At 57.7% G+C, this 26,669-nt stretch overlaps 1 protein-coding gene across 6 annotated transcripts in view; it reads left to right on the top strand.

Annotated features, from left to right (window-relative positions):
- Positions 1 to 26,669, top strand: part of PAK4 (p21 (RAC1) activated kinase 4) — a 45,016-nt gene that overhangs the window by 10,602 nt on the left and 7,745 nt on the right. For 2 of the 6 annotated variants that reach the window (XM_060651059.3, XM_060651066.3), the window contains exons 2-3: positions 23,508 to 23,581; positions 24,793 to 25,051. In XM_060651059.3, the coding sequence (XP_060507042.1) occupies positions 24,848 to 25,051 (204 nt within the window). In that variant the 5' untranslated portion in view covers positions 23,508 to 23,581; positions 24,793 to 24,847. Of the gene's footprint in view, positions 1 to 3,070; positions 3,201 to 14,983; positions 15,186 to 15,637; positions 15,702 to 22,374; positions 22,489 to 23,507; positions 23,582 to 24,792; positions 25,052 to 26,669 lie in introns of those variants that run through there. The other 4 variants (XM_060651063.3, XM_060651064.3, XM_060651061.3 and 1 more) reach the window with 4 other exon arrangements.

Below are 26,669 nucleotides of genomic sequence, written 5' to 3'. Positions count from 1 at the left end.
GTGTGTGTGTGTGTGTGGTGTGAGGTAGGCATCCAGGTTCATATTCTTCATCTGGATCCCCAATCCTCCAAATACCATTTATTAAAAACAGGCTGACTTTTCTCCACAGTCAGGCTTATCATAGATCACGTGTCTGTATAACTGGGTCTCTCTCTGAGTGCTCTGTCCTTTTCTCGCTCTTTTGGCCTATTCCTGCATCACTACCATGCTGCCCTAATTTCTGTAGTTGATAAGAAGTTTTGATCATGGGGAGAGCAAACACTCTTACTTGTTCTTCAAGAGTGTCTGGGCCATTCCTGGCTTCTTGAGTTCTATTTAAATATTAGACAAGCATCTTGTCACACACACAGACACAACCTTGTGTCTCCCCAGTCCATGAACATGGTATATTTCCCCATTTATTTGTCTTCTCTGACGTCTCTCAGGAACGTGCCCTGCTTTTCCAGCACTTGGACTTTTCCAGTCCTTGCCCACCTCTTGTTGGATTTATTCCGAGGTACTTCATGATGTGGCCGGGGGAGTCCGTGCCTTCCTCTCCCACAAGGTGCCTTGCACCCTAGGTTTGGCCTTTGCCAGGTGAGGCTCACGTTAGGGGCAGGAGTCCCCCTTCCCCAGACCCTGCTTCCTCCCTGGCATCACTCCTAGGCCCTGGGAGAAGGCGGGCAGGGTGCCCGGAGAGGAGGTTGTAATTTTCCTGAATGATTTCAAGGGCTAATTAAAGGTTTTCCTTGACTAATCAGCTTACAGTTTAATTATCGGGGAACAGGCTCAGGGATGCGGGAAGCAGCTCTGGAGGAGTCTCCTCACAGCGTGGCAGGAAGGAACCAGGGCCCAGCTGTACCCCTCTGGGGTGGCAGGACCTGGGGATACCCTGGCACCCTCCAGTGGGCCAGCTGGTGTTTCCCATCCCCGTGAAAGAAGAGAGGTGGAGGGCAGCTGGTGTGGCTGAGGTCAGCGTGGGTTCCTTCTCCGCCTGACATCCTTCCACGTCTCCCACTGCCTGGGGGCGAGGACCCAAACCTGGAGCCCCCTCTGGTGGACCGGGCCCTGCCCCAATCTGCTTGCCTGCTGCACTTAGCCTTGCCCACCTTTGTTAAGTGCCCTCATCTCAAGTATTCCTCACCGAGTCTTGAACTAGAGGTCACCCCCTCTGGGAGGCCTTCTCAGGTCGCCCCTCCCCCTGCCCCGCCCACCAGAGCAGGTGATAAGGGTGATCAGGGCCACTCACTCCACCCCTGCTAAGTGCTGGGCCTGGCGCCTGGTCCAGCATGTGAGCTGCAGAGAACCCAAAAGGAGAAGGGGTTCAGGACGGGCCTTCCGAGAAGCCTGGGAGGGCTGGAGGACTGAGGGCTAGCTGATGCCTTCCCAGGGGAGGCTTCTGGCTGGGCCAGGCGGAGGTGGGCTCCTGGGAGTTTGTGCAGGGGGAGGGGACCCGGAGATGGCCGTGCCAGGCCCGCCTGCATTCCTCTGCAGGCCCCAGATTCCTGGTGGCCCGAGGTGGGGGAGGATGAGCAGGCTAGGGGCCTCCCAGGCAATGCCCCTGCCCCTCCCCGGCCCTCCTTTCTACTTCCCTCCCCCTCTGTCATCAGTCTGTCTCACTTTACAAGTCCCACCTCTCCCCTCCCACCCCCCCAGGCCTCAGGCCTGGAGCTGTGTGTCCTGCCCAGCCCCTGACATCCCACTTACCCCCCCCACCCCATGCACTTTAAATCACCTGGGGGGGTCGAGCCCAGATTGTTTGTTTGAATCCCAATCTCTGGCTGTGGGGCCCAAGCATTGATTAGTTTTTGTTTTGTTTTGTTTTAAGTTCCCTGGGTGACTAGCTAAGATGAGAGCCACCGGCCTACAGAAATGATAGCAAATGTGTTCGCTTCTGCAACGTTGGGGGCACTTTCCAGGCTCCTGACATGGCGTGATTGAGCCACGTCACCCCCACAGGCGCACTGTCGGAAGATAGGACTGTTGTTCCCACGTTACAGATGAGGCCGCTGGGCCCAGGGAGGGCTTCCGTGCTGGCGGTACAGCCTCTGCCGCTGTCCCGTCTTCCCATCCCTGGGTCCTCCAGGCTCCTGGAGGTGGCCTTCTCTGTCTCCCTGCCCTCCTCCTCTCTTTCTCCCCATGTCTCTCTGCCTTTCGCCTTTCTCCCCCTTTCCCCGGCCTCGATTTCTCACTCCCTCCTCCGAGAGTCGAAGCTTGTCCGGCTTCCCATTTAGCCAGGATCCTGCTGAAGCCACAGAGGGAGATGGTGTCCACCAGCCCAAGACAGGGATGGGAAGGATGCTGGCGTCACCCTCCCAGCCCCCATCACCTCTCCTGGCACCTGGAGTGGGGGTGGGGGCAAGCGTCCCACTGATATTTGCGGGTACTGGGGCCGGCTTTGCTGCCTCGCGGGAGGACTGTCCGGGCAGGCGGCAGACCCTGACGTGACCGATCCTGTGACCCAAGATCCCTCCGCGGGCCCAAAAGTCTGGTGGTGCCCTCTGTGGCCAGTTACCATTTCAAGCTCCTGCGGGGCAACCCAGGGTTTGGTTTCAGCAAAAGCTTATGCTCAGATGTGGAGGTTGCATCGCGGGGGCCTTTACTATTTGAGGAGAATGAAGGGAAATGGGTCCAGTGCTCGCCAGGGCTCACTGGCCTCCTCTCCCATGCCCACTCAGGGCAAGGGCTCCCCACTGGGCCTCTCCGGTTCTGGCAGAGCTTCCCCTGGGGCCCCGGCCGGGCCCCGGAGCCCCGGATGCCGCAGCGGCGTCGGTTCCCACATCTGGAGCAGGAGATGGGTTCCCGCTGCCTCCTGGGAGTAGCTGGGAGGAGTGAGCGAGTCAGTGGCGTGTGTGATGCTCAGCACAGCGCTGCCATCCGTATGTCGTCATGGTGGCTTTGGCCGCGATCGCTGTTACAGTTATTAGAGGCAGGACACGTGTTTGGATTTAGTAATGAAAGATTCACTGGGCGGGCAAGCCGTAATTCTTTGCTGTTACCAGTAGGTCACATTTCCTTTTGCAAAACGTGTAAAACCTTTGTGTAGAAGTGTTCATTCATGCTCAGAGGGGTGGTCTCATGCCTTCCCCAGGTCCCCGTCACTGGCTCTGTCACCGGCATCCACAGTTACCAATGATGTCACCGGGCTTTTTCATCTCGTAACGCAGTCCCCACCTCCCTGATTGTTTCAAAGCAATTCCCAAACGTCATATACTTTAGCCGTAAGTTTTCCCAATTTTCCTCCTGAAGGAGATTAAAGAGTCTAAAAGAACAAACCCACAATACTGTTGTCACAGGAAAAAAAGAGCTGGTAGTTCGTTAACATCCTCACATTTCTCCAATTGTCTTATCATCCTTTTTTTCAATTTGTTCATTTGATTTGGAATCCAGACAAGGTCTGTGCTTTGCATTTGGTTGACAGGCCCCTTAAGGCGTCTGTCGTCTGTGGGACCTCTCGTGTCAGCGCTTTTGTGTGCTTGCTGTTTGCATTGTGTATCTATCAAAGACCCTAGTGCTTTGTCCCCTCGAGTTTTCCACAGTCTGGACCCAGCCGATGAATCCTTGTGTCTCTTAACGTGTTCCTCTGTCCCTTGTGCCTCCTGTAAATTGGGACTTAGGTCTAGAGGCTTGTTTATATTCAGGTTCTGTTTCTTTCCCAGGTGGTACTATATGTATGAACATCAGGTCAACATTAGTGCCTAGGGGGCGCCTGGCTGGCTCAGTTGGTTAGGCATCCGACTTCGGCTCAGGTCATGATCTCACGGTTCTTGGGTTCGAGCCCCGCGTCAGACTCTGTGCTGACAGCTCAGAGCCTGGAGCCTGCTTTGGATTCTGTGTCTCCCTTTCTTTCTTCCCCTACCCCACTCACACTCTGTCTCTCTCGAAATGAATACATGTTAAAAAAAAAAAAAAAACTTAAAAAAAATAAATAAGATAAAATAAAGTAAGTTTCATTAAATTTTAAAAATTGAGTGGATCGAAAGAAAAATTCTTCCATTGCTCCCAGTCAGACTGGTATCCGGATACAGCAGAGTGGGGTGGGGCGGGGGTACCTGAGGACAGAGGCTCGGGAACTGCTGGGGCCTGGGCAAAGCGCTGTGTGTCAGCCACCAGCCTCCACGAACTGTCTGTCGTCAAGAGCGCATGGCTTCGGGTTCCTGCTTTGCCAGGACCCCTAGGCCCCCAGCTGAGAGCCATCCCCGTCCCCCAGCCCCATCCTTGAGTCACCCCCTAGCTGGCCACTAGCTGGCCTGGTGGTCATTTAGGCACAGAGCTGCTCTCCTGGCCTGGCTCTGCCCTTGGCCAGCGGGGCCAGCCTGGGAAGCTGTCCCATCCTCCACCCGCTTCCTCGGGGACACGATGGGGACCACTCCTCCCCAGGAGGGCTGTGGTCAGGACTCAGCCAGGCGGAGACCGTGCAGAAAAGGGTGTGATGGGAGCTACTTTTCTTCCACAGTCCGCGCGGGCTTCCTTGACCTCAACTGTACCACTGCCCCCACCGCTCCCGGCCACGCTGGCCTCCTCGCACATCCTGGCGTGTCTCAGGCGGGCTTCGGTCCGGGGGCCTTTGTGGTGGCCATCCCCTCTACCCTGGGTTGCCTCGTGGCTTCCTCCCTGCCCTCTGGTCCAGCTCCAGTGCCACCCGCCTCGGAGACCTCCCTGACTGTGCTCCCTGTCGTCGCCCCCTTGTTACGTCCTTTTTCGTTTACGTGTGTATTGTCTTATCTCCCCCACTGGAACTTAAGCTCTGGGAAGGAGGGACTGTCTTCTTTACTGCTGTGTCCCCAGTGCCTAAAACCGTGTCTGGCGCTCACTGTGTGCGCAATAATTACCGGGCGCATGAAACGAGAGGATGAACACGGTTACGCGAGCAGACTTTGGCCTGCGTCAGACCTACCATGGACTCCTGGCTCTGATACACGCTGTGTGACCTTGGGCTGGCACCTCCCCTCTCCGAGCCTCACTTTCCTCCTCTGCAGTGTGGGGTGTTAACAGCACCCTGCCCACCGCCTCGTTTTGGGCCAGCAGGGCGCCCGAACGGAATGCTTCTCAGCTGGCCTCGCTGCCGTCTTGTGTCTCCAGCATAGGGCACTGATGAGCCCGTAAAGTGTCCTCCAGGGGGACACTTCACTAAATCTTAACTCTGTCCTTCTACTCTGTATGACTGGCTGTTGGTGCCCCAGGGTAGGGCAGGGCAGGGACACATTCCCTTGGCCAGAAGGGCTCACTCACTGAAGAGTGATGCACATGGGACACGGGAGCGTCCAGGGTACGGGGACCCCGGCCGTGGCAGCATCCAAGGGCTCCAGGGCTGGCTGCTTGCAGGCCTGTGCCTTCCTTGAAGGAAACAGGCCAAGAGCTGCAAGGGGCCAAGGAGGACTGTTGTGATTATGATAGCAGTTTACAGCTTGTGTGTGTGTGTGTGTGTGTGTGTTGAGGGATAGAGAGAGCTCAAGAGAGGGAGGTTGTCTGAAGGTACAGGTGCATGTAGAGGAAGCTTCCAGCTGTCAGAATTGCCGTCCCTGGTGTTTGCCACACGGGAGTGTAAAATAGGACATGTGTAGAGAAAAAGTACATCACCCCCTGTTCAGTTTCATGAATGATTCTAAGGTGTACCCCCATCTAACGACCACCCAGATCTGGAAGGTAGGTGTCACCAGCTTTGTCAAAGAAATCCAACCGTCTTTTTTTCCTTTTACTTTAAAAAAAATGTTTTTTAATGTTTATTTATTTTTGAGAGAGAGAGACAGAGACAGAGTGTGAGTGGGGTGGGGCAGAGAGAGAGGGAGACACGGAATCCCAAGCGGGCTCCAGGCTCTGAGCTGTCAGCACAGAGCCCCATGCGGGGCTCGAGCTCACGGACTGTGAGATCATGACCTGAGCCGAAGTCGGACGCTTCACCAACAGAGCCACCCGGGTGCCCCTTTTCTTCCTTTTAATTGTTGCTTCTATTTTTGTGAATTTTGAGAGCTATCAGATGCCCCAAGAGGACAGGGAATCACCTGACGGCCCCCCTTAGGCCCTCTTGCCCAGCTGAGAGGAGAGACACCCTGGCCCTGGGGAAAGCCCTCTGTGCCCACCTGCTGGTATTCAGGCCTCACCGTGGTCCCTTGGTGCCTCCCTACACAGTCTCCCATGTTGCTCCGCAGCTTTTAAAGCGGAGTGTAATGACACCAGACCGCCAGCTCTCGGCTGTAATTTGCTCTCAGTATTTTGCTCTCGAGGTTTCTCTAGGTGGACAAATGAAGTCCTGTGCCAATAGGAATGTTCCCCAGTGCGGGTCGGAGCTGCCTCCCCCGCCCCCACAGTTGCCAGATGAAAGCAGCCCAGCCCTGGGGGAGCCTCGGGAGGGCATGGGGGGGGGGGGGGGCGGTGGTTTGAAACCTCAAGTGACATCGGCATTTTCTGTCCATGGAGGGCACTGCTGGCTTCCCAGGTCACCACATGGGACTCAGTCACAGGCCCTTGACATGTAAGGGGTCTTCACTGAGCACCTGTAAGAGATAAAGGAACTCTGGTATCATCCGGGGTCTGTTTGTCCCACTACAGAGGAACCGATTGCAGGCTGAGGGCCAGACGGTCTCTTCTCTTGCCTGCCCCCTGTGCCCCTCTGCTTCCCCTGGTAGCCAGGCTCATCCAGCCTTTCCGGAGAGGCCCTCGGGGGTGGAGATGACTATCAAAGGCTCTGAATGCGTTCCCCGGCTCTGCCGCCACCTATTGGCTGGGTGACCTTTGGCATGCGGCGACTTCCCTCTGTTGGCCTCAGTTTCCCCATTTATAAAATGGGACTGTATAAAGATTATTTCATCCACGGAAAGCACTCAAAAGAGACTGGCGCGGAGAATCCTTGTACTGAGTGCGAGCTGTGTTATTGTCCTCACTGCCACTCACTCATTGATTTTGTAGATATTCCCTGAGTGCCGCTGTGCCTCCTGCTCTGTTCTGGCTGACGCCGGGGAAAGGCTGGTGGCCGGTCAGCCCATGGTCTTTCCTCATGGAACTTGTGCTCTAGTGGTGGAGACGGACAGCACCAGTCGGTGACAGCCAGAATGACCGTGGAGCACAGATCACTGCCTTGGCTGTGGAGGAGGAAGCCCAGAGAACTGGGCTTAGGAAATCAGGGAAGCCTTCTTGGAAGAGGAGAATTCTGAGCTGAAGGCTAAAAGAGGCACAAGAGTTAGTATGCGGAATGGTGTTCCAAGGAGAGTGAATCGCATGTTCAAAGGCTAAAAGGTGGGCAAGGGTCTCTGGCATTTTAAATAAATTATTAATATATGTATATATTTTTAAAATAATATATAAAAATATATAAATATATAATATATATAACATAATATATTAATATATTAATTATATTATAATATAAATATGTATAAAATATATAAAAATATATATTTTTTAAATTATTTATATATATATATATATATTTCAAATGTTTATTTATTTATTTTTGAGGAAGAGGTAGAGAGCAAGCAGGGGAGGGGCAGAGAGAGAGGGAGAGAGAATCCCAAGAAGCCTCTGTAATGACTGAGCCACCCAGGTTCCCCTCAAGTATTAATATTTTTGACTAAGCTTTTATCTCGAGATAACCGTGGATTCACTGGCAGATGCAAGAAATAACACAGAGAAGGCCCCTGTTTCCCCAGAGGTAACATCTTGCAAACACTATAGTTAGTACAAGACCACGACCAGGATAATGACATTGATACAGTCAAGAGACAGAACATTCCATCACAAGGTTCCTTCCTGATGCCTTTTTATAGCCACATGCCCTCCCTGGCACGTCCCTAACTCCTGACAATCACTCATCTGTCCGTTCCCCATTATTATAATCCTGCATTTCAAAAATGGGATGTACTGTGAAACAATTTTCACAGCCCTGATGTAAAGAACTGTAACAATAAGGAGAATTTAAAATATAAAATAAAGCAAAAAAGCTTACAGTTTCAAAAAGAAAAGAATGTTATGTAAGTGGAATCCTACTGTATGTAACCTTTTGGTTGGCTTTTTTTTTTTTTAACTCAGCCTAATTCTTTGGAGAGTTCCCCAGCTTGTTGCGTGTATCGACAGTTGGTTCCTGGAGCGCCTGGGTGGTTCAGTCGGTTAAGCGTCTGACTTGGGCTCAGGAAATGAACCCACGGTTTGTGAGTTGGAGCCCCACGTTGGGCTCTTCGCTGACAGTGCGGAGCCTGCTTGGGATTCTCTTTCTTTCTCTCTGCCCTTCCCCCACTCGTGGACACTTGTTCTCTCTCTTTCTCTCTCTCAAAATAAATAAACATTAAAAAATAGAATAGGTATTTTTTAAAAAATAGTTGGTTCCCTTTTCTTGCTGACGAGTGTCCCATGGTATGGACGTACCACAGGTTATCCTTTCACCCATGGAAGGACCTCTGGGTTGTTTTCATTTTGGCGGCTATTACAAATAAAGCCGCCATGAACAGTTGCATACAGGTGTTCGTGTGAACGTAAATTTTTGTTTCTCTGGGGTAAATACCCAGAAGTGCACTTGCTGGGCAGTATGGCCAGTTGCACATCTAAAGAAATTGCCAAAAAAAAAAGAAAAGAAAGAAATCACCAAACCGTTTTCCAAAGCGGCTGTACCATTTTATGTTCCCCCCGGCAGTGTGCGAATGATCGTTTCTCTGCATCTGCACCCTCATTTGGTGTTGCTGCTGTTTTCGATTTTCGCCGCTCTGTTAGGCATGTGAACGGTAACTCATTGTGGTTTTAATTTGCGTCTGTCACCACACATCCTTTCATGTGCTGACTGCTGTCTCTACACCGACTTTGGTAAAATGTCTCTTCGTGTCTTCTGCCCATTTTCTCCGGGGGTTGCTTGGTTTTTTTACTGTTGAATTTGGGGAGTTCTTCTAGAGACTAGTCCTTGGTCACATGGGTGGCTTGTAAATCTTGTCTCCCAATCGGTAGATGTTCCCCCCCTCTTGTGGACTTCTGCAGAGCAAAAGTTTATAATTTTGATGAGGTCTGCTTTATTAATTTTTCCTTTTATGGGTCTTTTCATATCCAGTCTAACATCTGTGCCTAGCCTTAGATTCTGAAGGTTGGTTTGGTCAGTTGGTTTCTGAAAGTTTTGTGGTTTTATATTTGAGTCTGTGATCCATTATAAGTTAACGTGGGTGCAAAGGGCGGGGTTGAAGATCAGGGTTCATGATTCCAGCACCGTTTACGGGAAATGCCCTTTTCTCCCTTGAGTTGCTTGTGCTTTTTGGGGGGCCAGAAGTAAGTCACCACGGCGAGATCCTACTTCGCGCCTCCCAGGATAAATGTTACCAATAAAGGGAAAATAAGTATTGGCAAGGATGTGGAGAAGCCGGGAGCCCTCACGCATCACCGATGGGAATGTAACACAGAGCAGCCGCCGTGGAAAACAGTCTGGTAGTTTTTCAAACGGTTAAACATAGAACCGTCACGTAACCTGGCAGTTCTACTCCTTAGGTATATACCCAGAAGAGTTGAAAGCAGAGGCTTGAATAGATATTTGTCCATCAGTGTGCGTAGTTGGATTGTTCACGATAGCTAGAAGGTAGAGGGAACCCAAGTGGCTATCAACGGATGAATGGATACACAAAATATGATGTGTATATATACAACACAGTGAGTTATTTTTCAGCCACAAAAATGAGTGACATTTTGAAAAATGCTCCCACGTAGATGGACCTCGAAAACATTATGCGTAGCGTAAGAAGCCAGACATAGGAGAAGTGTTGTAAGATCCCACTTAAAGGAGACGCCCAGAATAGGCAAGTTCCCGGAGAGAGTAGAACAGAGCCTCCCAGGGCCTGGGAGGCAGGAGGGAATGGGGGCTGCTGTCTCATGGCTGCAGGGTTTTTGCTGGGGATGACGAAAACATTTTGGGTGTAGACGGTGGTGATGGTTTCACAACACTGCGGAGATACTTAATGCTTCACAAATGGTTGAAATGGTAAATATTGTGTATATTTTACCACAAAGAAGGAAAAGCCAGTGTTTGTTTATTTTAAGTATATTTATTGATTTTGAGAGAGAACATGCGTGTGCCCGCAGGAAGGGGCGGAGAGAGAATCCCAAGTAGGCTCCTCACTGTCAGCACAGAGCCCGACGTGGGGTTCGCCCTCACCAACCGCGAGATCGTGACTTGAGCTGACATCGGGAGTCGGACGCTTAAGCGACAGAGCCACTCAGGTGCCCTGCAAAATGAGTTTTTTAAACACCAGTGTGTATATTTGTGCGGGTCTGTTTGCGGGTCCTCGCTCCGGCTCGCTGACCCGTGTGTGTTTATCCGCACTGATTACTGCGGCTTTGTGAGTGGGCCTTCACATCAGGGGGAGTGAGGCCTCCACTTTCCTCTGTTCCAGAATTCTTGGGCCTGGGGCCTGTCGCTTTTGGAGTTCCTCTCAGGCCCCCTTGTGTGGAAGGTGGCACTGTGGTTTACCCAACTTCTGAGACCCCCTTGACGCCTGCCTCGTCCTCAGCCCCTGTATCTGACTCCTCAAGTATCGCCCCGGCCTGTCCCCCTCTCTCTGCGTCCCGCTGTCCCGGCTGCCTTCATCAGTTGCCTGGACCGATGCTGTGTCTTGTCACTTGTCCCCCACACCCACTCAAGCCACCTCGATCTCGTCCTCCGCAGACAGGACAGCCAGAGTTCTCTCTGGCAAGGACAGGCCCCTCGCCAGCACCCACCCGGCTCCCCCTGGCTCGCCTGTGGCCTGGCTGCTGCCCCGCTCTGGCCTTGCTCCGCCGCATTCTCGTCCCTCCAACCAGCCTGGCTCAGCTGGAATTTCACATTTCATGTGTCTGATCCTTGATCAGGGGCCCCAGCGGGCAGGGACCAGGCTGCACCCCCGCCCCAGCCCTGGTGACACAGGGCAGACGTGGATTGGATTTCTCTTGACAGAAACCCTGAACGTGGGCAGGAGTTTGCACCCGCGACTGGGGGGAAAGGGAAGGTGAGGATATGAGCCCAGAGAGGCTGGGAGAGCCTGGGGACCCCTGGAGAGGGGGTGGCTTTAGCCGTGCGTGCCCGCTAGCATTTCGGCAGGAAAGGGACATAGATTGGATTTACAGAGGTCTCCCTGGGCCCGTGGAAAATAGGCAAAGGCTTGGTGGAGACACTCGGCGGGAAAGGAGTCTGATGGCTTTCAGACTACGATGGGGTGTGCATCCTAAGTAGAAAATGCAAATGAAAAGTAGGCCGAGAGGGGCCAGACCTCCCCTATCTGACAGGCAAGGAGCGAAGAGAGCGAGACAGCACCCTGGGCTGGGAGGCCGAGGGGCTGTGGGGGGTGGGGAGCGCTCACGTGGGCGGCTTGACGGTGATGGTCCTTGTCCAGCGAGCCCACTTGTCAGCACGTGGCCCACAGACATGCTGGCACACCCATGAAGTGACATCTGCACACGGGCGTCGTTTTGCCACACCATTTGTAAGAGCAGAAGGCTGGAAACCACCTACCTGGCCCCGTGGGGACTGGCTCGGGCATCCCGGTCCTTCCGCGCAACAGCTCAAGTGCATGCAGTGCTTTGCAACGATCGAGGCCTGGAAAATCACCTAAGACACGTAAAGATTATGTATATAATGTATGTATATTATACATACATAAACCCACACACGGATACATATATACACGTATGTACTTGTGTCTAACATCGTAATTTTATTTATTTAAAAAAATTTTTTTAATGTTTATTTTGAGAGACAGAGAGAGAGAGAGACAGCACAAGTGGGGGAGGGGCAGAGAGAGGGAGACAGAATCAGAAACAGGCTCCAGGCTCTGAGCTGTCAGCACAGCCTACGTGGGGCTCGACTTGAGAACAGCAGATCCTGACCCGAGCCAAAGTCAGACCTTTAACTGACTGAGCCGCCCAGGCGCCCCGGTAACATAATTTGAAGTCGTTCGCCTGCAAGCCAAGGAGGGTATCAGGCACGAATGTGTAGCGTAACCAGTTACTGTGAAGGGGAAACCCACCTAGCGCCCCCGCCCCAGGAGAAGCAGCAGCTGGCGCCAGCCCCCCAGGACCCCCTCTCAGGCCCTCCCAGCCCCAGAGGCAGCCCCTCCCCTGACTTCGGAGACAGTCACCGCCCGGTGCTTCTCCTTGGGTTTCGCCGCCTCTGTCGTCATCCTTAAACAGCGTATTTCATTGTGTCTAGTTTTGAGCTCTTTCTAAACCAAGTCACGGGACGCATTGTTTTGCGGTTTGCTCCTTCGCTTTCGACTGTCCATTCACAGGTAGCTGTGGCTCATTTCTTCTCACTGCTGCGTACCACCCCGTGGAGCCAGCACATCCCAGATCGTCATCCGTCTCTGGGGGACGAGCGTGTGCGTCGCTCCCAGTCTCTCTAGCTGATTCCGACTGTGCTGAGGGAACTTACCCGTGTGCGTCCCTGAGGCCAGCAGTCCGCTGGCCGGGAGAGCGCTTTCTAGGTGTCAAGGGCAGGGAATGTGCCCGGGAGAGCACGTGCTAGGTCCCCAGGGTGCTGCTGAGCTCCTCCCCCAGGCCGCCGGGAGTGCAGAGGACCCAATGCACGTTTTTGAGAAAAGCAAGGTCGGGAGAGTACGCGTGGTGTGCTGCCATTTCTGTTTTGTTTCTGTTTTTTCAAACAGTGTGCGAGCACGTGTGCGCACACGCGTGCACACGCGCGCGCTTGTGTAGGCTCTCTCAGGAAAAAGAAAAGAAACTGCGTAGAGGTTGCCTCTGGGGCTGAGCTGGGGCCGCCCGGGAGGGCGCCGTCCTGTCACTGTTTACCCTTTGGTGCCACTGGCTTTTGAACCCTGGGCCTGTGTCCTATAGAGCCAGAGAGAAGGAAAGGGAAGAAAGGGGATGGATGAAGCCCAGATGTGACGGAAGGTGATGAATTTTGCATGGGTTTATTGGTTTAGTCTGTACTTGGGGGTTATGTACACAGAGCCGTATAACAATCTGTTCCGGTGTGAGATGATCCGGGAGCCGCCTCTCCTTGCCCCTGAAGCCTGTTCCCAGGAGGACCCCTTGTTTCCAGTGTGGCTTCTGGGGAAAGCATGCTCCCTCCCTCTCCCCCCATCCCTTCCCTTGGGACCTAGTTTCCCTTGGCTGGCCAGAACTGCCCAATCCAGCCAGCCAGCCAGCCGGCCCAAACCTGCCTGTCCGGTCTGGGAAGGTCTGGGGGCCCACCCACTTGGCTCCTCTCTGGGCGGCTGCCTGACAGGTGCCCCACCCCATATAGGAGGGCGTGGCCTGGGATCTAGGACTTCTGGGGTCTCCTAGACCTGCCCTGCTGTGGCCCCCCCCATGCCGGACCCAACCTGGGCCTGACTGGGAGCCCCTGGCTTGGTGGGTGGGTGGTAGACAGGAGGAGGGAAGGTGGGGTTTCCAGGACCTCGGAGCCGGTGCGGTCCTCCTGGTCCCAGTGATAAAGTCCTCGGGGAGTTGGCCACTGTGAGTCGTCTCTGTAGAGGCGCCAGAGCAGGAGAGTGGGAAGGACACAGGCTTCTCTGTCCACCTGCCCGCCTGGGCCACTTGCTCGCTGTTCTCACGGGCTTACCATCGACTGGGCACCCGTCCTAGGCCACCTGTGAGAACCTGAGAACCTGGTCTCCGCCGCTCACGGGACCCCGCCCCCATGGGGAAGCAGTCCCACTCGACGTCAGTCCCTGGAGCAGGGAGTTTTGTCTAGTTTGTTCGTGCTGAATTGCCAGGGCCTCCAACAGGCCGGCCTGGCAGGTGCCGGGAGCTCCGGAAATGTGTGAACGAATGAGGGAGACCGACATGGCAGAGACAGCGTGGCCTGGAGGAGTCGGCACCAGGATGGAGTCTGGAGGAGGTACCAGACCCAGCCCAGTGTCAAGGAGGGCTTCCTGGAGAAGAAGGTGTCTGAGGCAGGGCCGGAAATGTGGATGGGGACACAGCAGGCAGCCCCACCGTCTTGCCCCCCAAGTCCCCTGTCAGGGAGAAGACAGACAGACACAAAAAACACATTTTATGCAGTGCGCTCTGACCTGGGCCGGCCAAGGCTTTGTAGAGGAAGTAAGATCTGGAAGGGGAGGGAAGAGGGAGGCAGAGGTGGGGCGGGGTGTGCACACACCTTCTAGGTTTCCCTTCTCTAAACATCTTTCTCCTGTGTGGAATGGGGGTTCAGGGCAAGCCAGCCTCATGCTCAGGACAGCTGGTGAAGGGCACAGAGGCCTGTCCGGGAAGCCTGGTGCCCGATCTCCCTGCTGGGTGCCTGGGGCAAGTGTTTCAACCTCTCTGGGCCTCAGTTTCCTCCATTGTAAAAGGACCCTGGTAAAGTACCTATCCCTTTTAGGGCAGTGGTGAGTGTGTTGTAGGTGCCGAGAGCGGGCCCAGCCCAGAGTCAGTTCTTGGAGAGTCGGGCCCCTCACTTTCAGAAGGTGAGTTGCATCCTGGAAGACGGGAGCCAGCGGGGCGTGAGGAGGCCCCAGCCCTCCCCGCCTTTCTCCCTCCGCATGTCCACCATTCAGGCCCACCAGTCCCACTTTTGCGCCTAGAGATGTCCATGTCAGGGATCCGCCGTGACCTTCCCTGCGTCTAATGAGAGAGTGGGGTACAGCAGGAGAGGCCCCCTTCGCGGCCCCTCTCGGAGCTCTTGCCGGAACCACGAGGTGGCCGGTGGGGGCAGAGACAGCAAGCTCTGGATCTCCAGCCGCCCCTCCGCATCAGAGGGGCCCCCCACCCTGACCAGCACCCCCCTCCCCCAGCCCGGGCTGTCATCTCAAACCTGGCTGCCTGGCCAGCCACTCTCAGGTGCTCAGCCCCATGCTGTGTGGCCACTGCTTCCCTGGCCCCTGGCACCAAGCCTGGCACGGGGGTGTGGGGTGCCAGCGGGGAACTACCCCGTTGAAGCAAAGGGCTGGGGCTTGGGTCCCCCGTTGCTGTGTCCTGCCCAGGTCCTCCCTCTGCCGGGGCAGTTGTGGCCACGTGGCCCCGGCTTTCCAGGCTCGGCCCCTCCTTCCCTCTGTTCCTCCCTCCTCCCTCCTCCCTCCCCCCCCCGTGGACCGGAGCCACTGCCAAGCTCGACTCCTGCCAGGGCGGGCCTCGGCACCACCCGCTGCCAGAGAGGCTGGGGTGCAGAGCCAGCCAGCTCTCTTTGGTGGGCACCTGCGTCATGGGCCAGGGAAACCCTTGATCCCCGTTCACTGCTCTGCCGGCTGGGAGCCTGTCTGCTGGCCTGCCCCAGTGAGGGTGGCCCGGAACAAGGGAAGAGGATGGTGGAGGTGAGCCGACCCTGGCCTCGGGCAGCAGGGGAGGAAAGGGGAGGACCACATGGGGCGTGGGAGGGCAGTCCTACTGCCTGGCGACCAGAGCCACCCGGGCCAGGGTAACACGTGCTCAAGGGCTCACACCGATCCGGGGCCAGGGGCGAGGTGGCCGTGTTTCCACGTGCTCAGAGGCAGGTGTCTGTCTCCTGGGGCTTCCTGCGTGCCTCAGCGCAGGCCCCTGAGCACCTCTGTGGGGGCACATTCCTGGGGCCTGCTTTCGTGGGGGTGGTCCTGAGGGGCTGTGCCCCGCTGGCTCACCCCGGATGACCCTGGGGTTGGCCATGGGTGTGCCTGGGTCTGGTGTGGGGTCTCATTACCTTCTGTGTGTGGAGCTAGGGTTGTGTGGGTCTCGGGGTCTAACTCTGTCTCGGGGAGTGTTCCTGAGTATGTGTCTGGGTCCTTTCTAGGTAAATCCAGCAGTTGTGGACCATCTTGGATTGTGTATATGCGCGCGGGTGCCTGTGTTTTAAGGTGGGTGGCTGGTCTGTATGGTGTATCTCGTTGGCATGTGTTGTGGGTCTCTTTCGGGAGTCTGTGCATCTCGGCGGGGAGTGGGGGTGGTCTCTGTACTCTGTGTGGAGAGGCAGCTGCGGGGCTGCCGATTATCCTGGCCCTTCCATTCTGGTTCCTCCGGGCCAGGCCCTTCTTCACGGCCGCTTCTCCCACTCGGAGCTCGGCCACTCGCTGCTGGGGCCTATATTCCGGAGGCGGGAACTAAGGCTCAGGGTGGAACGTCCTTTCCTGCTCCGAGGCTCCTATATGGCTGCTGTCACCAAGATGCGGTGGGGCGGCTTCATGTACTTCAGTGTCTAGGGCTCCTGTGTGTGTGTGTGTGTGTGTGTGTGTGTGTGTAGGGGGGAGTTGTTTGGCGGGGGGAGGAGGGGGGCTCCAGACGCTCTTTCCTGCCTGTGACCCCCTCCCTCCTTCCTGCCCTCCCTCAGGGGAAGAATGAATGAAGTCGAATCGGATTTTCCTGGTCCCTGGGGGCTCATCCACACTTTCAGTCTTGTTGTGGCCTCTGTCCCCACCCTGGGCACCTCTGGGGGTGCCCTTTGTGTCTGTGTCCTGTTGTGCCTGGTGGGGGGTGCGGGGCACCGGGCTCGGGGCTGCCGGAGGAGCCGCCTGACCTCTTTGGGGCTCTGGGCACCTGCCCGGCCCAGTTGGGCACAGGAAATACTGTCTCTTCATTCAGCCCCGCTCTGAGCTGTGCCCCACCCTGTGTTGGGCAGGGCTGGGGACCCAGAGGGGCTGAGATGGCCCCAGGCCCTGCCCTCTCGGAGGGCTCCTGGTGCAGCGGGAGAGGCAGACCCGTCGTCGGACAGTGCAGCCCGTTCTGCTCCCCATCTGGACCCTGGAGAAAGCCAGGCAACAGAGACAGGCTGGCACCCCTGTGCTGGCCAGGAGACGGCTGTGCCCGGCCTCCTCTTTCATTTATTTGTTCCCAGCAGCAGGTTCACCCGTAGCGAGGACCCGCTTGGTGGTGGGTCCTGTTCTAAATGCTTTTCACGCGTCGCCTTATTCCGTCATCCAAAAAGTCCCAGGAGACAGGGACTGTCGTCATCCCTGGTTTGCGGATGAGACCCAGAGAGGTTGAATCACTTGTGCAGGGGTGCACAGCTTGGGAGTGGTGGAGCCGGTGACAGAGCTTGGGTGGCTCACTCCTAACCACCCACCGCCTCCCGAGTCCTTGCCTGACACTGTCTGCACAAAGGCCGGGTTGGGGGGGGGGGGTGGCAGGGCTGCTCCTCGCTCCCCAGACTTTCCCAGGCCAGGGGGACCCCTGGATCTGTGTCATCTCATGGGATTTCACCCGTTATGGGGACCAATGGGTTTCCTGCGGCATCTGTCACTGTATGACCTGCCTCTTGCCTGTCGCCAAAATAGGCTGTCACTTCACGTTTGGAGCCTCGGCAGCACAGCGTGGCTGGGGTGGGCCTCCCTGGGGTGGGCAGGGCCCCGGGATAGGAGCGCGGTGGGCGCCCCTTGTGGTGTTTGGAACACGCACCAGCTTCTTCACAAAGAGCCGGATTTGGTCTCCAAAGCCCGGACCAACTCCTGCTGGAGCCTCAAGGTCGGACTTGCAGGTGGTGTGAGGCAGGGATCGGGGACTGATGTCCACTCTCCGCCTCCACCAGCCTCGCCTGTCCCCCCTCAGGGTCTGGACGCATCACTTGGGCAATGGCATCCCTCCTTTGCTCCACAAATACTTGTTGAGTGCCTACTGCTCCGGATGCCAAGCCTACAGCAAGAATGAGACAGAGACCCCTGCTCTCAGGGAGAGGGAGCCTCTACTGGGGGGAGAGGAGGAGGAGGGGACCAACAGTCCGCATGTACACGAGGTCAGGTACTAATAAATGCCACAGAGGAGGATAAAGCAGGGGTGCAAACTTTGTCAGGGGTCAAGAAAGACCTTTCTAATGAGGTTTTATTTGCACGGAGACCCAAATGTCAGGAAAGGGTGAGCCACGCAGCCCCGGGCAGAGGGAAGCATAGGTGCCAAGGCCCTGAGGCTGGAACAAGCTTGAGGTGTCTGAGACAAAAATGCAGGAGGCGAGCGAGTTGTAGTGAAGAGAGTGGGAGGGATGAGGTCCTGAGGTTGAAAGAGCCCAACTGGTCTGGGGCTTGGTAAGTCCCAGCGGGGAGTTTTATCCAAGGGGGAGGCCTGGGGAGAGCCATTGGTTTACCGTTGCTTCTGGTTCCCTCCTAACCAAGGCAGCCTTTCTGATCTTGGTTCTGGTTATCGGCATAGAGTTGTCTCTGCTGTCGTTCTTGTCCCATAAACCTCTGGGGTCCTTTGTCTGGAGCAAAGGCCTTGGCTGGAGCCTGGGACGCAGGGAAGCAGGAGGCAGAGGGGGTGGTGACCTTCTCTGTGGGTCAGAGTGGGCACTTTTGTGACCTGGTGCTGGGCAGCCCTGGGCAGTGACTTCCCCTCTCTGGACCTCAGCGTTTTGGTTTGGGAAGGAGAAAGGAAGAGGAACTGTGCGGAGGGCTCGCTGTGGCCTGTCTGCACGCCTGGTGCCGCACGCCTGGTGCGGGCCTGGGCCAGAGTCGGCACCAAAGCATGCGCCCGTCCCCTCCATCCACTCGGCCACCAAGAAGGAACAGCCCGCGCTAGGTGCTGGGACCTAGCCGTAATCAACTGAAACGTGGGTCCCGCCTGTGCCGAGCCACTGACTTAGTGGGAGACAATAGGCACACTCATGACTGTGTAACTTGCTGGGTGATGTGAAGGGCCGGGAGAGGGTAGGCGGAATGTGCCAGGCACCGGGGGTGCGGCGATGGGCAAGACTGGACCAAGCCCCCGCCCCCGTGGCGCGCTTGCCGCAGCCAGTACGGAAAGTGGTGTCGGTCCTCAGCAAGTCCCGTCATCGCGACCATTACCACACGCCTGGAGCCTGCCCGCTTCTCCCTCCTGAGCCCCCACGTGGGCCTGCCCACCCCTGTCTTGCGCTGGACCATCACGTCCTGCACCTCCCCGGGCTCCCCGCTCCCAGTCTGTGCCCCACACGTGGCCATGGGGAGCCTGTGGACGTGAGTCAGGCCACGTCCCTTCCCTGCTCAGAGCCCTCGTGTGGCTCTGCCTCACTCCAGGGAAAGGACAGAGTGATCCCCGTGGCCCACAAGTCCCTACATGATCTGCCCCCACCGCCTGCCCCACCACTCGGCCTCCTCTGCTCTGACCACACCTGGGGACATTTGTCCTGACTCTTCCCTCTGTGCTGCCCTGCCCAGTGCTCTTCCTCCGGGTATCCCAATGATTCCCTCTCCGCTCCCCTGTCAGGTCGCTGCTCAAGTGTCCCCTTCCCAGCCACGCCCCCCCCCAATCACTTCATTGAAAATTCCAACCTCTCCTGACCCTCAACACTGTCCTGACCCTTCCTTTGTGTGTGTCCTCAGCGCTTACCATCTCACTTACTAGACGTTTTTCTGATTCAGCTCATTTATCGACAGTCTCCTTTCCCCTAGACCGTGAGCTCTGCACGGGCAGGGAGGCTTCTGGCCGTCCTGACCACCGCTAGGAGCCCCGGCCCTAGCCTGGCAGAGATCAGCCCTCAGTAGCTATCGACGGTGGGTGGGTGCAGGAGTGTGATGGGGTCCTTTGTGGGTAGAGTAGGTCTTGTCAGGCCCAGAGCTCGTGGCAGGGTCTGGAGTCAAGGTCCCTGAGGATTCCTTGGAGGAACTCAGCTCGGGGCGGGAGACTGGGAGAGAGATTTGGACTGGGGAGGGCAGGGTGCTGTACAGGTGGGCACCCAAGAGCTGAGCACAGGTATGGAGGTGGGAAGGGTGGGGGATTAAGGGAGGCAGTGAGGATTCTGCTGGAGGCCGGGAAAGGAGGCCGGACTCTCCTTCCATTGTCAGAACACAGCCAGGGGAGATGGGGTAAACTGAGGTGAGGAGGGACTTCCCAAAGCTAGTGGGTGAAGGTCTTGACAGAAGGGTGAGTGGGAGGCACGGGTGAAAGCCCTGAGTGCTCACAGGCCGGGGCCAGTGAGCCCTCCTCCGTGGTCCTCTTCCTGATCGAGGGGTTCGTTTGGGTGGATGTGAAAGCGAGACTGTGATCCTGTCACATCCCCTGTTCTTTTCCTGGGCCCCTGGGGTCCAGCTAGGTCAGCTCCCAGAACTGCAGCTTTATTCAGAGCCTGGGGGAGGGAAGGGGACAGGAGGCAAGGAGTTTTACACGCTCACGCGCGCGCACACACACACACACACACACACACACACACACTCTCTCCCCAGACAGCTTCATCCCACAAGTGGATCTTGCTCTCCCCCTGGGGCTAATTTCCATGGTGGGGAGACTTTGGGTGGGTGGGAGGGTGGGTATCATTTTCTCCTGAAAGCTCAGAGTATAGAACCAGTGAACGCAGGGGTGACTAGAAAATCTGAAGCTTTTGCTGGGACAGGTTGGAAACCGCCTGTCCCACATGCTGAATAATTCAAAAGACTTCTTTTAATTGCAATGACCGTACGAGAGTAGAATGCAAAATGGGCCTGCGTTCTTGGGATCAGACCCTAGACTTCAGAGGCATCTGCACGCTGTCCTCCTCTATTCCCTCTGTCTGACGTTGCTGCTTCACCCGCCGCCCCTGGGTCCCAGGCACATCTCCGCCAGAGTTCCCCAGGGACGGCCCGGGCAGAGTCAGAGGTGTCCAAGCAGGGCTGTAGCGTAGTGGGTACAGATGAATCAGTTCATTCACCACAGGTTCCTTGAGCGCCTAGTGTGGGCTGGGGCCGTGTTGTAGACCGGGTACACTGGGGAGCAAGACAGAAGACAGGTGCAAAGAAAAAGGCATAGAGGGAGCCGGGACAGGAGCAGGGATATTTGAGCACAGACTCGGGTAGCGGGGAGGAGGGAGGGAGCCATGTGCAGATCAGGGAGAATGAAGTTCCAGCAGGTGGGGTGACAGCCAGTGCAAAGGCCCTGAGGTGGGGACACATCTAGGGTTTGAAGAGCAGCAAGGAGGCCCATGTGGCTGGGCAGAGTGAATGAGGGGGCAGAGGTGACAGGCCGATCAGGCCGTGGGGCCACACGGAGGAGCCTTGGGGGCCAGCAGAAGGCTTAAGGAGGTCGACCCCGTAGTAGATCCCCCTGTCTTCTAGGCCCAGCTCTGCTTGGTAACCTGAGCAAGAGATTTCACCTTTGTGATCCTCAGTTTCCACATCTGCAAAGTGGGAATGAGAATAGCTGCCCCACCGAGGTCATAGGGGGTCCGGAGCTCCGCGTCCGCATCTGCACAGGGTCACGGGGGCCCTCGTGGTGGTGGTAGTGATGGAAGTCCCAGAGCTGAGCCTCGGTGTGGCACATTTGGTGGCAGGGACTGGTTTGTGGACATCTTTCCTGCTTCAGATTGTCCTGCCGAAGGCTGCGGTAAAGGCAGATAAGGATGGGAGGCAGGGGCAGGAACCCCGCTCTACCCTTGGGGGCCTGGGACGGGTCAGACAGGGAGTAGGGACCCTCAGCCCCAGGAAGGGTCAGGGCAGGACCTGAAGGGCAGGGTGTGGGTGTGGACTGGAGGCTTGAGTGGGAGGGAGAAAGGCTCCCTGGTGATGACGATGATGACGGAAACAATGGCGTCCCTGTGGCCCTCCGGGCAGGCCAGGCAGGGAAGAGCCTGGACTTTGGTGCCCGCCTGCCCGAGTTCAAATCCCGGATGCCCTGGACAAGGGACTTCCTCTCTCCGGGCCTCAGGCTCCCCATGTGTGAATTGGGGCCAGTCGGTTGTGAGGGCAGAATGGGACTGGGGGCAGAGGACGCGGAGCAGAGCCTGGCACACACGGACCTCTGAGGGGGCAGCCGCCTTTATTTCCGAGAACTGGCCGGGCACGGGTTTCAGGTTAACAGGCCTGGAGCCTCGCGTCCCCCACTCTGCTGCCAAGCTGTGTGACCTGGGCAAGTCGACCGTGCCCTCCCCGTGCCTCGTTTTACCTTGTCTGTAACGCGTAGTGGCTGCTTCCTCGTGGGTCACGTGTGCAGATTACATGAGGGACTCCGGGCAGGGTGCTTAGAGGAGGGGCCGGCACACAGTGGGTGCTCAGGTCAGTGCTGCCCACAGCTGCTTTCGGGCCAGGCGGTCAGGGCCTCGTGTTCTCACTTGTGACTCCTGTAGGAACTCCAGGAAGCAGGCACTGGCATTATTGTCTTTAACAGAGGGGGAGACCGAGGCACAGAGTGGCCGAGCGGCCGGCCCCCAGCCACACAGTGAGCCCCCGAGGTGGGTTGGTTGGCAGGGGCAGGAGCCAAGGCGGCACAGGGCACAGCAGCCGGGCTGCTCAGGGGCCTGGGGACTCGGTGGGGGCGGGGAGCCGGCCAAGGGAGCCGCCAGAGCTGGGAGCTGTCCCAGGGTGGAGCCGGGGCCTGATCATTATAAACACGGCCAGTTCCTCTGTTTGTCCCGCCCTCCATGAGGTGCCCAGAGGGAAGGGGTGGCCCCCTGGCAAATATCCGGAGGTGTGTCCTTCCATCCCCTTCCCCTGCAGGGGTCACGCGAGCGGAGGGCAGGATAAACAGGCGGGCTGCAATGTGCAAGGGTGGCTTGGGGCTTCTGGGGAGGGTTCTGAGTTGGCTGTCCCACCTTGCAGGCTGCCTCCCGCGTGCCCTGTCTCCGTGCTGAGCTCCTCCCACCTCAGGGTCCGCCCCTCCCTCTCCCGGATTTAGTGAGGGGTCACGTGGCTAATCTTATGCCCCTGGAGTGACTTGGTGCCTCGGGCTGTGGGCTGCTGGGTGGAGGATGGGTAGGGCTGCGTGAGAGAGGCCACGGTGAGGTTGAGGCTGGGCCTGGGGCCCGGTTGGGGCACCTCTGGGAACACAGTGAGGAGGCGGAGGCGAGGCTCCGGGGTGACAGCAGGGAGGATGGGGGAAGGTCCGGCCGTGGGGACAAGGAGAGGTCGGGTGCCAGGAAGGGGGGGACAGCCGAGGGCAGAGAGGCTGGAGAGCCCGGACAGGGATGGAAGTCTCCCGGGAAGGATGGGCCGGGGTCAGTGGGCTGGAACGGGGGAGAGACATCGAAGGGGCTCCTGGCTTGGTTGGGGTCAGAGAAGGGAAAGAGGCAGGGGCAAAGGGGCACCCGCCCTGGCCAGGGCTTTCACAGCCCACTTCCTGGCAGCCAGGGGCCCCAGAGCAAGCTGGGAAATTGGACCTGCTCGGGGAGCCCTGGCCAGATCTGGCTGTGGCCACCTGCTGCCCAGGAGGCCCCGACCGGTTGAGACAGGTTGTCTGCTGGGTCCCCACCCCCTCCCACTGGGCTCCTGCTACCAGACCGGTTCTCCCAGATGGCTACCCACTGATGGTCCTACCTCTGGGCTAGGGGTGGCAGCCTGTTCTAACCTCACAGAGCTGCTCCCACAGGAGAAGAACAGGGAGGGAGGGGAACCGGGGGCTGAAGGGCCGCATCCCAGGCACGCTTGAGAGTGTCCTCATTAGGTCACAAGACTTACTAAGCTTGGGGCCGACCCTGTGTCAGGCACCGTGCCAGGCTCTGGCGGGCCAGCATGAACCAGACGGAGATCCCCGCCCAGTGCATTTCCCCTCATCCTCTGGGCCTTCGTTCACACGGGCTCTCTTCTGGGAAGCCTCCCCTGACCCCCACCCTACCATCCTTCACGCCAGTCTGGTACTCCCTGACCCCGGCCCTGACCGCTCTGGGCTGTCAGAGGGCTATCTTGGTCACCACTGTGTCCCCGCATCAACCAGTACGTGACTGGGCACAGAGGAGTGGGTTATTGGTGAATGAATGAATGAATGAATGAATGAATGAATGTTTTCTTCCCATTTTACAGATGAGTAACTCGAGGCCCCAAGAGGAGACGTCACCTGCCCGAGGGCACTTGTAGCACAGCCAGCATCAAACCAGGTCTGTGGGACTCTGGGGCCCATGTGTGGGACAGGGGAGCAGGACCCGGGGCCCTTCCTCCCTCAGACACTGCAAGGAATACTACTCACGAGAGTCACACACGTGGACAAGGCCCTCGCTCCACGCCCGGCTCCGCTCCTGTCAACTCAGCTAATCCTCACAGCAGCCCTGTGCGGGTTGATCCGAGGCACAGAGAGGTCAAGTCACTTGCCCAAGGTCACACATAGTAAGTGGCAGAGAGAGATTTGTGCTCTGGCCATTTGACTCCCTTGCCCTCATCGTCCTGGTCTCCCTGTGGGACACTGCGATCTGCGCATCTCCCCTACAGCCCCTTTGGTTGTCAAACTGGCTTTCATTGAGCATTTATGCCTTGCCCGGTACTGTGCTAAGTATTCACCTGGAGACCACGGCCCCTAAAGGCGGGCGTGGTTTTGTCTGCTCGTATCTGCTGCACAGAACTTTCCCCATTGTGTGAACTCACTTCGGTGAGTCTCGGTCCCTTCATCTAAAAAGTGGGAGTGTTGCGGTGAGACTCCTAGGGGTCGCGCCTAGGACAGGGACTGTGATTGGGTAGGTAGCCAAAAATGTGTGGGGTTAGCCCAGATTCCGGGCTGGGAAAGCAGAGGTGGCTGAGGCCAGGCCTTTAGGAATCGGTCACTGAGCACACTCTGTGTGCCTGGCATGGTTCTGGGAATGGGGTGGGACACAGAGACACTGGGCAGGTGAGACCTGGCCTGTGGTGCTGATATTCCGGTGCTGACGGGTATAGACACGGAGCTAGTAAACACAAGAACAGTGGAATTTCCAGACGTTAAACGTGTTGTGAAGTGATACCATGGAAGGCTAGTGGGGTGGTCTTTTACTTGAAGATTCACCAACAACTCCGAGACTTGAAGGAGGGGAAGGAGGGAGCCATGTGTGGATACTGGGGAATAGTGTCCCGGGGGAGGGAACAGCCAGTGCAGAGGCGCTGAGGGTTGAAAACCAGTGTGAGCGTAAACAAAGGGGAGGTGACAAGGGCAGGTTGTGTGGGGTGGGCCACCGGGAGGACTCGGCTGAGGGCTCTGAGCGGGGGCAGGTGTCCGCAGGGTCCCTCGGGCTGCATGTGGGAGACGGGAGACCAGGGAGGAGACGAGGACGGACAGGACCAGGGCAGGGCCGGAGGAGCAGAGAGGACTGGGCGGGTTCTGGTGAGTGGCCCCCTCCCGCAGGCCTGCTGATAGGAGCCCCAGTCTGCGCCCTCGTGGTGCCGAGAGCCTCAGCGCCATGTTTGGGAAGAAGAAGAAGCGGGTAGAGATCTCCGCGCCATCCAACTTCGAGCACCGCGTGCACACGGGCTTTGACCAGCATGAGCAGAAGTTCACGGGGCTGCCCCGCCAGTGGCAGAGCCTGATCGAGGAGTCGGCCCGCCGGCCCAAGCCCCTGGTGGACCCCGCCTGCATCACCTCCATCCAGCCCGGGGCTCCCAAGGTAGGCCAGCGCCCACCTCCACCCCTCCTGCCCCACATCGACCCCCCACGGCGCCCCCGGCCCTCAACCCCACGCTTGATCGACACACCCCAACCGTCCGCCCCAATCCTCATCCCTCCCCGCCCCCCGTGCCGACCTTCCACTCCTCCGCCCACTGATCCCTCCCCTTGCCTCTCAACACTGACCGCTACCTTGACCCCTGCAGCAGCCCCCCACACCAGCCTCCGAGTCCTGCTCCTCTCCCTGGGCTCCATGCCCCTGTCCCCAGTACCAGAAACTTGTCCTGGGGCGAGGGACAAGATCCCCCCCCCCCCCCATCCCCCATGGTCAGGGCTAGGCTCCGAGGAGCTGCTGACCCAGCCCCACAGTCCCGGCCAGCTTCTGGAGGACACCTGAGCTGAGCCCTGAGGGACGCGAAGGAGTCATTGTGCCAAATGGAGAGGAGGCTCGGCTTTTAGTGGAGGAAACGGTCCAAGTGAAGCCTTGGGGGTCTTTCAGTTTGGGGCTTTGGTTTCCTGCCACCTTGGGCAAAAGGGTGGAGTTGGGATTTGAATGGAGGTCTTTTTCCAAGGCCTGTGCTCTTAAGCCCTTTCCTGTCTGCGTGGTCCAGGCGCCCAGGCGTGGCCCGCGGTGAGGCTGGCCCGGTGGTGGCAGGGCGTGAGCCTGCCCGGCCCGGGAAGCTGGCTTCGGAGCGTGGACTTCACCCCAAGGGCAGTGGAAACCAGGAAGGGCCGGGGGCCAGGGGCATGCAGCCAGGGTTGTTCTAGGGGCGGAGATGGGTGTGCCCGTCCGAGGGCCCAGCGCCTGGGGACAGGCCTGCAGCTGACTCATCCTCTCCTGGTGCCCGGCCCCTGCCTGGCGGGAGGGCGCCCTTAGTGATCCGCGTGGCATGGCGGGTGGGGACACAAGGGCGGACGCCCACCAGGATGACAGGAATCTCCATCCGGTGGCCCACCAAGGTGTGAGGGCATCCCACGCAGGCCTTTTGAATACTTTGAAGTCTTTGCCACCGCTTAAAGCAGCCGAGGCTTCACCTCCGGATCTTTATTTCTGGCTCTCCTGGGCCCCACGCAGCCCCCCTCAGCTCTACCCCTGGCTGGTCCCGTGGCCCCTGGAGCACTGGCTGTGGCCTCCCCGGGGGAGGCCCTACAGTCTAGCCCCTGCTTAGCCTGTCGGCCGTGAGCCCTGCCAGGAGGATGAGGTGCCTGGTCGTAATTCATGCTGGTGTTCGCTGCCCTCGGCTGGGAATCTCTCCAGTCCTCCCGGGCCCTCCCCCAACCCCCAGGGACTTAGCCTCTTATCCCAGCGCCAGAGTCTGAGCGGATATCTACCTTCTTCACTGGGCTCCTGGGCAGGGCCCGCTTCTGCGCTGGTAGCCAGGCCCAGGAGAGGCAGGGGCAGGGGCGCTGCAGCCTGTAGGTGGCTTTTGTGTCATCGGTGTTTTCTGCACAGTAGAGGCAGCTCCGGCCTGAGGCTGCCTGGCCGCCCTGGGCCCGCGTCCCCGCATAGCAGTGACTGACTGATAGCAGAGGGATGGGGGTGCTTCTCTGCTCCCCGCGGCCTCCTCCCAGCCCCCCTCACTCACTCACCGGTTCAGCCAGTGTTTACCGAGCACTGT

Source organism: Panthera onca, chromosome E2, assembly GCF_046562875.1.
Source record: "Panthera onca isolate mPanOnc1 chromosome E2, mPanOnc1 haplotype 2, whole genome shotgun sequence".
Classification (NCBI taxonomy): domain Eukaryota; kingdom Metazoa; phylum Chordata; class Mammalia; order Carnivora; family Felidae; genus Panthera; species Panthera onca.
This window is presented reverse-complemented; position numbering and strand designations above follow the sequence as displayed.